The sequence below is a fragment of the Sciurus carolinensis genome, chromosome 2 (genome assembly GCF_902686445.1).
Source record: "Sciurus carolinensis chromosome 2, mSciCar1.2, whole genome shotgun sequence".
In the NCBI taxonomy this organism is placed as follows: Eukaryota; Metazoa; Chordata; class Mammalia; order Rodentia; family Sciuridae; genus Sciurus; species Sciurus carolinensis.
The window spans coordinates 4,112,870-4,126,489 of NC_062214.1; the positions used below are offsets into that span (position 1 = coordinate 4,112,870).

Genomic DNA, 13,620 nt, shown 5'->3' on the forward strand with positions numbered 1-13,620 from the left:
TGACTGGTGCAAATTTCTCCACATCACTTAGTCCATATCTGATAACAAAGGCCTAACACTTTTTCAAGGGAGACCAGGTAAACAGGCGCGCCATGTGAGGATGTTCAGAGTGTGAGTCGGCAGCCATGATCAAAATGCGGTATTCCCTGACTGGGGCACGGTGTCCTAAGGGTTAGGTCCTTACTCCCATTTATTAACTTGGGACCTGTAACCTCAACATGGGCTTCCACACTTCCAACAAAAGGACCTAGTTTAACCCTAAAACAATGGGAAGGGCCTCAGATCGCAAATAATTCACAGGAGTCACGTCTTTCTTTGCTCACACTTAATTTTTATTTTGATTTTTTTAATGCTGCACAACACAATATTTATTTCATTTGTTTCATTTTTTATTTCATTTGTTTCATTTATTTCTTTATTTCTGTTTGCTGCTGTTATTTTATTTACTGAAAGAGAGAGGGAACTTTTGTGGCCTTTTTCTTTTTTTCTTTTTCTTTTTCTGTAGGCCGCCTTAAGCTTTCTAAATTTGGAACATCTAAGCAAGCTGAAGGGAAAAGGGGGTTTCGCAAAATCACTCGGGGGAAAGGAAAGGTTGCTTTGTTAATCATGCCCTATGGTGGGTGATTAACTGCTTGTACAATTACGTTTCACTTTTAATTAATTGTGCTTAAGGCTTTAATTAAATTTGGGGGTTCCCTCTTTAGAGCAGCTCGTACTGACGAAGATGCATGCGCTGGATGATGTCGCGGCAGTCGTTGAACACACGGCGGATGTTCTCAGTGTCCACAGCGCAGGTGAAGTGAGGGTAGCAGTAGTGGCGCCCATCTCCACTAGCAGTGCTGATTCTCTGTGGGCACAAGTACAAGACGTGGTCAGTGACCCTGTCCAGGAGGCTCTGAGGGTGGAAGAGCTGCCCACGTGATACAGAGTCAAAATCAAATGAAGGGGTGCGGACACCCAAAATGAATGCTGGCTGGGCACGGGTGAAGTGAAACTGGAGGACAGGGTGGTTAATCGCTAAATTTGGAACTAGTAAGTTTGCATCTGTAGAAAAGAGTGGGGACTACAGAAAGCTCTACTCACCAGAAACTCATCTCGGATGAAGTACTTGGCCCGGGTCACGCGGGGGTCCTCTCCGGGCTCGGGAGTGGCTATAAAGAACAGAAATACTTTATTCACTACAGATAAGAGGATAGAGCGCAGCCAGGGTGTCAACACCACTCCACCCCTTAACTTCTCAGCACTCGATTTCTCTGTATGAAAGTGAGCGGAGAGCCCTGGTTTCCCAGACAGGCCTTTATACCTTAGTGGTGGGAGTTCTCAGCCCCCCCGCACTGGGAAAAGGACCACTCGAGTGTGCCCCACATCAAACACAGAAGGAAGTCATGCGTACCATCCTCAGGAGTAGTGTAGCGAGCAAATTCTGGAAAGTAGTCCTCAATCTTCGATTTCCCAGCAAGGACTTTCTCAGCGAGCAGATCTTGCTTGTTGAGGAACAGAATCACAGAGATGGTGCGCAGCCATCTAACAGAGAGAGGGGCAGGTTTAATGCCAGGACAGTGCAAACCAGGCCCTTGAGAGAAGTCCCGGGGTTCCAGGGCAAGCAGGGAGCTGTCCTACCACATACCTGTTGTTCCAGATGCTCTTGAAGAGGTTCAGAGCCTCCTGCAGGCGGTTGGTCTGGTTGTCCTCCCGGATGACCATGTTGTAGCTGCTGCTGGCCACCACGAAGATAATGGCAGTCACATCTTCAAAGAGAGCAAAAGCAGTGAGAGTTAGAAGCAGTAATGACCCCTCGTAATTCCAAAAGCACATGCCCTTGGAGAGCATGGAGCCCACCACGTCCATCCATACCATTGAAGCATTGGATCCACTTGCGGCGTTCATCCCGCTGGCCGCCCACATCGAACATGCTGATGGAGATAAAGGACATCTGGTTATTTCTTCCAAAAGAGCCACCACTCTAACTGGGCATATCAATAAACCACTGTCTCTGTTTTGTATAAAGAGGAATATCCACTTACTGGAAGTTGACTTTGTCCACCTGGAACTTGGTCTCAAAGATTCCAGAGGTCAGGACGCGGCAGCGAAGCAGGTCCTAAAACAAAGCATGAATCAATGGATCTTACCAACTCAATGGAAATAATGATCATGGATCTGGAGCAGAAATCTTGAGTAGCTTAGAAAGTGGGCTCCAAGTCCTCTGACAGTGAAAAGCTTGCGTACCTGGTCGCTTGGCACATAGTCGGCCTGCTTGATGACATCAATCTTGTCCAGGAAGCTTGGAGGAAAAGAGAAGACACAAGGTGATGTTAAAAGGGCTCACGCCAACTGGCCAACTGTCTATGTCCTCCACAAGTCCTGCCTAAATGGGAAGAATTGTCCCAAAGAGATGACAGACAGCCCAGGATAGTAGCAAGGACTTTGCTCTTGCTTCTAATTTTAAAAGTCTAGCTTTGTGTGTGTCAATCAGTAGGGCGAGGACCCCAAATGAGGCCTATCAGATCCTGTAACATTTCATAAGACTAACCAAAACAATTTTTTAATTTTCAAATTTTTGGCACTGACTAAAATGGCAAATAGTCTGAAAACTGTCTACTTCCATGCCATTCAGCTTTTTAAAAAATGTAATGTGTGTGAAGTGGCACACTTAAAGCAGCAAGGACCTTCCCTTCAAGGGCAAAGGAGATTGTTACTCAGAATCTGTCCTTCCTTTTTACTTTTTAAGAATCTCATTGATTAACGAGAACAAAAGCCACTGGCACAAAGGGGCCCTTCTTGCCCTCGCTGTGCCGAACAGGAAACACACACAAAGCTCCCTTCCGATCTGTGATGTCCATGATATGCAACACTCCAGATGTGGAACTTTCAGTTTAAAAGGGGTATCTTGCCTGTGTTGCTTGACTGGACACATGTTTAGGGAAATTAACTTTTGTAAGATTGGGGTAATTTAACTAATATGGAAAACTGATGTTAAGACTAGTTTGGATCTTCTGTTTTTGGGGGGTGGAGGAGGGAATTGTTTTAAAGTGGGCAAATCAGAAAAGAATCAGGAAGGGGAAAAAGACTATTTAAAGAAAACCCCTAAGTTCTTTTTTTCCCCTCTCTCCCTTCCTTTTCACCAGTTTGGAGTTAGTCTGGCTGGGAGGATATACTAACTTGCCCAATCAATCTTATATTACAGCAGGGTCCAGAAATAGCTCCCCAGCCACCCTGGCCTCCAGCATATTGCCATGGCAACAGAACCACAGTTCTAAAAATAGATACTCCGCACCAAATCTTGTGAGAAGACATCTGGAGTGTGGCCAGCCAAACTCCAGCTCAACAAACAAAAATAGGCAGCTTAAGAAATGGGCACCGCACCAGGACCCCCGCTCCAATATGCAGGCAGTCAAACCAGAGCACACTGGTCACTACTCTTCAAATCATCCCCGTAGGGAAGATGTTTAAAAGTTTTGAGTGATGTTGTTCTCTTTTTCTGAGTTTTCTTAAACTTCCCATAATCTGTGCAAATGGTGTCATTTTCAGATAAGGATTCAGGAGTAATGTTGCATTGTTAAAAACAAAACAAAACAAAACAAAACAAAAAAAAAACCCAGAAGCCAAAAGCTTTTTTAAATGATGTGACTGTAAAACAAACTACCTAGTTAAACTGCTGTTAATTAATGAAATTGTAACATGGCCCCTGCCCCCAGCATTCAGTCGGGATGGCTAAACCTCCTAATCTTGTACCTGTACTTAACTCCTGACTTGGATCCAAAATACAAATTGCAAACAATTCCAGGATTTCCATTTGTTTTGCGTTACTATAATTAGTGCTTCCAGCTTTTAGTTCAAACTTTTGAGAAAATCAGGCACTTTGTTAGAGGAGTGGGGGCTGGGGGCCGTGGGGACTGGCCACGATGGACTGTTTTTCTTGTTCCTTGAAAGAATATACAACTTTGCTTGTGTACTAAACTGTGACTCATCTATGTATATGATAATTGAAAACAATCAAAAGAGCTTCCTATGGGAAAGTGGGGTTGGGGCAAGACAAACTGATGGATTTCACAGACCTTAACATCAGCTCATGTGATCTGGAGATGACATCTAGTGTCCCCTCATCCCCCACTGACAAGACACTCCTGCTTTAGGGTATCGTAACTGTACTGCTTTGTGTCTTTGTGTGGCATCAGCAAACAAAAGATAGTTCTAATTTTTTTTTTTTTTTTTTTTAATGACTTGGACCACCACATGCTTCCTATGCGTGCACAGGATGAAGGAGGTCGTAAAGTATTTAAAAGGTAACTTTCCAGATGTGTGGCACTATGTTCTCTGAAAGAGCAACCACGAAGGTGCTGGGAACAGCAGGAACAGTCAGGCAGTTACCACTGCCAAGGAGCAGGGGCCTGTTTTTGTCTCCTCTGTTCTTTGTTATGTTTTTAAATTGTAGCAATAAAAGATAACATTTTTACATTATCCAACACATGATAGCTGCCCTATTTCCCTAAATGCTTGGAGGTCATTTCAATTAATTACTTCAAGCTAATTAATTATGAGCATCATTTTATCGTAAGTAATTATCATTTTGCTCTAACAGGTATTAATTGTTGATATTAAATAGAGCCACTGCACTAAAAAGTGCAATTAAGAACTTTCTTTGTAAAACAAATGAATCAGACTAGAACTTTCTAACTGCTAGTGGAAAACTGGTTGGCTTCTATGAAAAGAATCACGGGAATTGCAGGTTTTTACAGTTTTTCCATTTTTCCCTACTTTATGTGTGGACCCCAGAAAGTAGGAAAGCCCCTTACTACTGGGCACAGTCGATCAGCTGGTACTCGTTGGAGCGCTCGTAGCAGGCACGCACTCCCTCGTCCTCCCACAGAGCCTTGGCATGCTCGTAGAATTCCTAAAAGTGAACCCAAGAAAGCATCTTTAGAGAAAGTTGCGAGTGTGCACTAAACCAAGAACAGTCATTCAGATTCTGAGGCCACAGTTCCCTGTGACCCACGCTTGCCCACACGTGGCCAAGTCCACACGACAGATTAATGTTCATCAAGAACTTTAATTCAGGAAGTCTAACAAGTTGGCATAGTTAATTCCTGTTCTCCTCTGGTGGTGAATTACTGATCTTAATAAACGTGAAAAGGTAAGCTGGTTTAAAAAGAATAGTGTCTCTCTGGGCTCTTTATCTATGCATCCCTCAGTATCTTAGGACGTGTCTAGATTAACTTGACAATTAATATTTGTCATCTTCAGCACAATTTCGTTGGTCCTAATATGGGGATGAGGGAATAATTAAGCCTATCATAGCTCAGGATTATTTGCCTCATAAAAATTCACAGTCTAATAAAGTGAGAATTGTAGCTTAAAGGTGGTGTTCATTTGTCGGGTGGGCGAGCCAAGATTGACAAGGGGTGATACAATTCAACTCATCCATCTTGAACGAAGACCTAATGATGTTTCTTCTTTTTCCAGCATTCAGGGTACATTTGGGATTAACTTCCTGTGTGTGTGGCCACACTACTGGCTGGGTATGGGGCCCGTCCCTGATATTCTTATGGGATCAGGTTACTGTGCAGGTGAGTGGGGGTGGGGGCTACCAGGGCAGGGGGTGGCTTACAGGTGGGAAGTCAAAGTCAGGCACGTTCATCACGCTCAGAATGTAGTCCACTCTGAACTGGTTCTCAGGGTTGGCCAGCTCCACAGGGGGCACCAGGTTGCTCATGGCAGCCACGATGGTCTGAAAGTGATTGAGTAAAGCAGTCAGGGGCACGAAACTGCAAATGTGGGAGGGGGAACTAAAGAGAGCGGGGAGCTGCACATACTTCAATGGCCTCCTTCAGGTTGTTTTTGATGTCCTGCACCTTCGTGGCCTTCTCACTACAGTGGGATTGAAAAGAAAAGAAAATCATATTGCATCCCGCTGACCAGGGGTCACCTTAATCAAGATACTCCAACTAAAAAGCATAGTATTCTGTTCTTCAAGGAGTGTGGGTTCAGATCCGTGCAGATTGGAGGCACCCGAGTATGTCATACCCTCCCAAATGTGCCCTAAGGACACGTCAGATGGGAGTGGTTAGTAAGTTGGCACCTAGAGAGATCACCATCAACTGTACCAGAGGTTGCACTGGTTAATCTGCTATTCCAGATTTGGCTCCATGGGTTTGCAGCCCCAGACCATGCACCACCACGGCTAAAAGGCTCCTCCTACTTGGCCCCCTTATCAGCACTTCTACTGGGGGCTGGGGGTGCACAGGTCATTAAGGGGTTTAACTTGGGATTCACTGGGTTGCTACTGACAACCAGCAAATGCCAGGGGTGGTGTTAATAATCATTAATCACAGATTCCAGGGCTCTGCACTCCTACTTATTAAACAGGAGTTATTAAATAGCCCTGTTATTTCAAAAGTCGCGAGTCTGTCATAGGGAGATGTTTTGGGTTCTGCAGCTAGCAATACTTCTATTTATGATGTCATGCACACTGGTCCCTCAATATTTTTAGGAACAGAAGACCCCCCACCCCCCAGAAGTCCTAAAGACAGTGGTAGGGGATGTATGTCCGTTCCTGATGCAGCCCATTGTGGTCTTTGTGTAACTGTCTCTATTCAGAGCCACTGGTAAAGGCCAAAGGGTAAAGGCCATAACCTTGGGCTGTTCTGGTTCCCTGACAATGTTATTTTTTGCACCAGATTATACTGACCCAAAATATTATATGTCTTTTAGAAACTGGCCTTCATTGAAGGCACAGTCAGGAGAGACTCCCAAGTTTTTGTTTGTTTTTCATTGTACTGGAGGTTGAACCCCGGGCACTGTATCACTGAGCTACACCCCCAGCCCCTTTGAGACAAGTCCTTTTAAGTCCTGAGGCTGACCTGGAGCTCGACCCCTCCTGCCTCAGCTTCCTATGTCCCAAACATGTTTTTAAGGAACAACAGAGCACCTTCTGCTCGAGGTCCGAGGTCTAGCCCTGGCTTGAGGGGAGGGGGAGTACCAGCAAGCACAGCGCCTGCTGGGGGCAGGGCCCCAAGGCCAGACACAGCCTCACCCTCTAATGGGGACACTGAAGTCCTAGTCACAGAGGCAGCCACTGAGGATAAAGCTACTTTTTCTTGCTGCTTGTAATTAAAGAAACGAGATTCCCACTTTTGAAGTATTCACTTGATTGGTTCAACAGAAGTCACAGAATAGAGACAGAAATTAAACAAATGACTCCTTCAGAGGACAGAAAATCAAGGTACAGGAAATACAAAGGGGGACTGATAGCAACTGAAGCCAGGGAAGGGTCAGTGCCACAGGTGGGGGGGGGGCACAGGTGGGCCTTGTTGGGGGCAGGTTCATATACATACCAGCCCCCCCCCTCAGAGAACCTGTTCTTTTCTTTTTCAGTATAATAGCTAATATTTCCCTAGCATTTTACTTTTTGAGTATTTACATATTTGAGGAGTGGGCCTTCATTTTATGGTCTCAAGAGTCACCTCTTTCTTAGAATTGAGCCTCACAGATGGGCCCTTAGACCTCTGCTCCTTCACAGAAGGTGCGAGAAAGGTCTGGGGTGCTGCTCTCGTCAGCAGAGGGGAGTGTCTGATGTGGGGGGTGGTACCAGGAATTCCTCAGCGTCCACTCAGTGAGAGCAGTGTGCGGAGGGAATCAGGTCCCCAGGGGCACATGGTACAAGTGTTGTGTTTTGGGGTGTCATGAACAAACCTGAAAGCTGCCTCTGGCCCCTGGGCTCTTTAAAGCTCCACCCTCCTGTATTTAAAGAGATCAAGAGTCCCGACCATTCAGTGGGGGCCCATCTGCTCCAGATGTACAGAATTAATGATCATTCCTGAAACTGTGAATTTCCTGCCTTGGCATTAGTCTAAAATCAGTTATTCAGATTTTAGACAGTAACAGGACATGTTTGACATCCCTAATGTTCATGCTTGAATTCAGAATTTACCTAAAAACCCCTCAGGACAAACCCACTCCCACCTATTAAAAACGGGCTCCTGTCATTGGTATTGAATGCCCCAAACCTCTGGGTTGAAGGTTTCACAACAGGAAGATGAAGTGTGTTTGGATAATATAATACCCAAACCCACATACAGCAAGAGAAAAATACTTCCAGACACGAGATTCCTTCATTCAGCTTGATATTTTGGTCTAAGTAGTAGTATGATAATTGGAAAACTTCCAGTCTTAAAATACGGATATTTTGAGAACGTGTTCAGTATTCATCTACGTATGTGAATAGGTGTGGGAGTATATCAAGTATAAAACAGCTAAAATAGAAATCTAAAATCTAATTCGGGTGTGTGATACTAAAACATAAAATTCTTCCATTGAAGCAATTACTATGTAGATGGAGATGTTACACTGGGGGCTGGCAGGTTTATCATCATTTGTACTATCGCTTAATGAATTTAACATTGATTGTGAAATTCAGAGAAAACTCCTTAGATGTCTCTAAACTACTTAATGGCAAAATACATGCCAATTGCCAGAATTCCAAGTGACTAAATAGTTGGGGCTGGGGCTAGAAATGCTTTCAGGATGTCGATGCCCCCCCCCACCCCAAATGTACAGAGATTAGTGGGGTTAATGTTTTTAATGGGTCCTTGCCTACCTCCAACTAAGTGATAGGGGAGGGCCACTCTGTACTAGGTTTCATTCAGTTCTATGCCTATTTTTGTGCTTTTGTGGGGAAAGACAGACAAAAGAAGAAAGACAGAAGACAGACGCAAGATACAGGGACTGCTGAAACATGCAAAGAACTTTTATTTGACACGAATGTTAATACTTATATTTACTTGTAGAACAGTCACAGACGTGCAGGCAAGGTATTAGTAGGGTTCAAGGATTTAGCACAACATCTAGTACACAGTAGGTTGTTCAATAAGGACTTGTCATTTTTCAGGTGCCAACTTTTGGTACAGCAGATTATCAGTTTTCTATATAGGTGCCTCTCAATTGTCATTCTATTACATTTTTGCCAATTAAGGATGTTTTCTTTCTTTTTTTTTTTTTTTAATTATCTTTAAAGGTCAGGTAATAGGTAGGGGCCCCCCCTCCCCCCAGACAACAGAATAGTATTCTTATTAGAGGTTCTTAAGACCGAGCATTTCCAGCATGCAAATTGTGATAGGACAAGGCCGGGAAGAGGAGAGACTGTAGCCATCATCTAGGGATAATATATTCTAAAAGAAACAGATGAACAAACATGTGTCAGTCACTTGTCCCCGACCCCGTGTCCTTTGCCCCTCCCCACCCCGGCCACAGAAGCTATTTCTTTGAGATGCCCTAGGCTAAGTCAGTTGGACCTGCGTGTTCTCATGAGAAATAGCTGCTCCATCCCTGCATACTGAGTATGCAAGCAGAGTTCTCGTGGCTCACCTAGCATGCATGGGCCTGTGTGTGTGCATGCGCGTGGAGATGGTACAGGATGCAGAAAGCAAAAAGAGATGATGATAATGGAGAAAATGGATGCCATCATGAATGTCCTCATCCAGCCTATGTGAAGTGCCTTAGATAAGTAAATTTGATCATTTTATAAAGGCCAGTGGCTTCAAGACGATTCTTAACAATGATCTGCTGCTAAGTGCCAAGGTGTTTTTAAAATTAAGAACAGTATGGCACTGCATATTTTAAGAGAGGGAAAAACATTTTTTTTTCCCCCAGAGATCTGAAATTTTAAAATCAGACCAACCACTGGATGGATAGAATTTAGTAGATACATTTTAAAAACAAGTAGTTGATTCAAATGGAGAACTGGGGGGGGGGGGAATAGAAACCATATGGAAAAACATCAATTCTCAAAATTCTAAACTATTGTCTAAAGTTGAAATCTATAACTTTCCCCCAGCTGGATCTAATTATACTTTAGAAATGCCAAAAAAATTACGTTTTGCACTTCACTTGTTAAGAAGCTGTTTACACGTCATTTGCAAATGTATACCAAGATGGCTGATGGCCCGTAAATGATTTTTATTTTCTTCCCAGGTTTGTGTCCTTAGTTTCCCAGTATGATCTTCATGTTTGTTTTGTTTGTTAAAAATTTTTCTGTTTTTGAATGTGCCTACCCATCGCTGTTGCTCCTTGCAGCCTGCGGGTCCTCTTCGCCGCCCCTTTTAAAGAGAGATTGAAAGCTCACCTAGTCTGCAAGGCACTGCAGTTCCATACAACCCACACAGCCTCTCCACATTCTTAAACAATCAGCCAAGAGCAAATGCAACAATTCGCGCGCCATCCTCCCGTTAATTCTTAGGTCGCCTTTCTGGCTAAATCAGAGTGTCTATTGAGACTGCAGGCCGTAGGGGGAAGAATTCCACACCTTCACTGCAGAATTAACAGAGCCCTCTGGAGACTCTGGTCGGATACAGGAGGGACAGATAATTATTTTCTTGTGCTTTCACTAAATGTACATGCATTAGGGAACTAAAGCAGTGATTTATCTCACTATTCTTCTGAGAATATGGCAGCTCAGAAGGCTCTTAATTCTCCCAGGTCAGAATCTTCACAATGTTGTATCCAAACATGCAAAGGCATAGACAGCTGAGATTTTTGCCCGTTATTTCCTGGTGCAAAATTAATAATCTCTCTTCTTGCAGTGGGAGAAACTAGCAACTACCCATACAATGTTTATATTTACAAATAAGTGTTTGCTTGTAAATTGTTATCAACTACAATTGCCTGGTTTAAAAAAAAAAAAAAAAAAAAAAAAGCAAGCAAACAAAAACCCACCCCACTACCACCAAAAACAAAAATTCAAAAAAATATAAAAACCAAAAACAAAACCCTAAAACCTGATCTTCATAAACAGTAGGAATTGCTCTCTGAAAGCGAAGGTGGAAGGGCAGGATAGCTGAACCTTCAACGTGTTTTGTAATTGATTAGCTTAGCTCAACTAATGTTAATGATGCTTTTTTTTTTTTTTTACATTAAACATAAAGAGTTAGCTTTGAGTTAAGAAATCCACATTTCACCTCTATTTCTGAAGGTCAAATTAATATTGTTATTCTCAAAAACATAATTGGCATGGCAGCTTATGGATAGTTAAAGCAAATTTAATACTGCAGACTGCAACTAACCAAAGTGCAGGATTGGCGGGAGGGGTATGAGAATGGATGGGAAAAAAGCCCCGCACCGGGCAGACCACCACTTAGGGACAGAGGTCACCATTTCCTAAGGAATTCCTAGTTTAGAAGGAGCTGCATTTGTTGCAATACCACAGTAGGAAAAGGAAGAGAGGAAGCTTTAGTTGAACTGGGTAAAAACAAGGTATTTAGACCCCCATGAAGAACACTCAGCTGTGTTACTTTCGCAGGCTAAATTTAACATCCTCGGGGATCCACGAAGGAGGCAAACTAGGAATGTCTCTTCCTCTTTTTGAAAAGAAAATAGAAAAGAGAAGTTCTGGTTTAGAAGCCTCGTGTGCGCTAGACTGGCTCACTTAGGGAGGGGAACGCTTTATGTAAAAATTCAAAAATGTTAGGGCAATCTGTAGAGTAATAAAACCTCAAGTGAATTATTTCAAGGAGACTGCTCTTCCATCCAACTCAAGTTAAGGTAAACAGTGGCTGTTGCATCTTTTAAAATGCTAGCCATGTCCAGCTTTAATCAAAATATTTATCCAGAGGGTACATGGTCAAATTACTTTTGCTTAACTAGTCTCATGAAGAAGCACCCCCACCCCCACAAGTTGCAGGGGGGTGGAATTTATGCAAGATTTTTCTTTATATTATAGATATAAGGCTAGAAGTCTGTTTTAGGGTTTGTTTGTTTATTGATAGGATGGCAGTCTCTGCTGGCAGGGTTTTATTCAAGGGTGTGTCAGGAATTAATTTCAGAATTGATTTGTGACAAGTGAAAGTGACTTACTTAGTAGCTTATAGGTACATATTAATAATTCGTGGAATCATTCTCAAATGTAGGTAAATTTGCCCGTCCTTCCCTTCTGCATACTACTCTTCTGAATTCAGGGTTAAAGTATAAAAAGGATCTAAACTAAAATGACCATTTCTATGGGTGATGTCATCTTTTCCTAAGCTAATTATTTGATCTAACAAATTCTAGAATTTTCCATAAAGAACCACCTTTGGCACGCTGAAAGGTTATAACGTTCACCTCCATTTCCCCAGCGCTTAATGCGTAGCAAGCGGTGGTTTTTGTTTTTTAGGGGTGCCTAACTGAATAAAACTGCCCCCTTGACTCAATCTACCTCTTGAAACTGAAGGGAATGCAAATGAAGGTCGGACTTTCAATTGGAAGCAGATGTAGGAAAGGGAACGGGACTATAACTAGCTAGTGACTGCAAACTAGTGCCTTCAGGTGCTTGTGATCGGGTGATTAACCACTTTCACAGGAGTGAAAAAGCAGGGGCACATCAATTCACTTCTCTCTCCACACATTTTGTTACGGGAGTGAGGACGGGTCCCATCTGGGGGTCAGAAGAAAAAACCAAACTCCTGATAGTGTACTGAGTGTGCCTCAGTTTGTGTTCTTCATGGAAGCAGGACCCTACACGCATCCTGCGTCTCTTATAAGTGCTGTTTCTCTCTTTTTAAAAAAGTCTAATCTCACTGAAGTATTGCTTAGTGTTGTGTATACCATCAGACCTGGAAGGACATTTCAAAGGCAAAAAGGCCCCTTGAACCAGCTAGAAGACCTAGCTCGCAGTCTTTCCATCATTTCAAAACTCCCTTTTCATTTCTTTAGGTGGGAGTATTGATTATTAGTAAGGGAAATAATTATTTGCCCATAATACCAATTCAAAAGGGGACAATTAAAAAAAAAAATTATCAATAAGGGCGATCACTTCCAACTTTTTTTTTACATGAAGATATTATTGAAACAATGTTTTCCTAATAGTTAAAAACATCCTGGGCTGTTGATGAAGCTGCAATCTGCTGAGGAGGAGGGGATCTCTGCAGTGGTCAGCACTGTCTGACAAGGGGGCTGCCAAGGCCCCAGTCGGCCATGTTGGAGTCACTGCAGCAGAAGCTGCGGCAGACAACCTGGCCTCAGAGACGCTGTCATGGCCCAAGTGCCGTTAACTGTCCTCTGCAACCAGGCACACTTTCCCGGGATAGGGAGGGTGTTTTATATGATCGCGGGTGCTTCATTTTTATTATGATTGTGATTATTATTATTGCACCAAAGATTAAAGGGAGGGGGGAGTCCTAAAGAGCTCTTAGAATTTTCTAGTATGTAAATTAGAAAAAAAAATTAAGTGCAAATTAGCTGTCCAGCCCCAAACCTACCTATACTTCAGCCTAAAGTTAGTATAAAACGTGTCACTTGTACTTAGTGCCCTTACACAGATTTGACACTTACTCTCCATTAAACCCATTAACATGCAGGATCCTCATTTGCTTCACAATGGTGCTTTTACCAGATTCTCCAGCACCTAGAAAACGAAAGTAAGTCTCAGGTTATGAAGGAGGCATCTCACACTTTGGGCTGGGAAAGGACTGCAGTTCTTTCTGTTTTGTTTTTCCATAGAAGCAACACAACAACAAGCACAAAGTAACAGACTTGCAATTTTCCTTGACATTTCGACGCAGAGAAAATGAAATAAACATCCAACTCAGTGTCTACCTGCAGTATTTCACCATCAGAACAACAAACAAGAATTAAAGGTTGTGCTGTTTTAGG

The 13,620-nt window shown here is 43.0% G+C and overlaps 1 protein-coding gene across 12 annotated transcripts in view; it reads right to left on the bottom strand.

Moving 5' to 3' along the window:
• Positions 1-410: 410 nt before the first annotated feature.
• Positions 411-13,620, bottom strand: part of Gnas (GNAS complex locus) — a 50,856-nt gene continuing 37,646 nt past the window's right edge. For 5 of the 12 annotated variants that reach the window (XM_047538026.1, XM_047538023.1, XM_047538017.1 and 2 more), the window contains 12 exons: positions 13,300-13,372; positions 10,047-10,091; positions 5,811-5,865; positions 5,606-5,725; positions 4,794-4,891; positions 2,227-2,281; positions 2,025-2,098; positions 1,855-1,913; positions 1,628-1,748; positions 1,394-1,524; positions 1,084-1,151; positions 411-847 (listed from right to left, as the gene is read on the bottom strand). In XM_047538026.1, coding sequence (XP_047393982.1) covers positions 701-847; positions 1,084-1,151; positions 1,394-1,524; positions 1,628-1,748; positions 1,855-1,913; positions 2,025-2,098; positions 2,227-2,281; positions 4,794-4,891; positions 5,606-5,725; positions 5,811-5,865; positions 10,047-10,091; positions 13,300-13,372 — 1,046 coding nt within the window. In that variant the 3' untranslated portion in view covers positions 411-700. Of the gene's footprint in view, positions 848-1,083; positions 1,152-1,393; positions 1,525-1,627; positions 1,749-1,854; positions 1,914-2,024; positions 2,099-2,226; positions 2,282-4,793; positions 4,892-5,605; positions 5,726-5,810; positions 5,869-10,046; positions 10,092-13,299; positions 13,373-13,620 lie in introns of all 12 variants that reach the window. The other 7 variants (XM_047538022.1, XM_047538041.1, XM_047538034.1 and 4 more) reach the window with 3 other exon arrangements.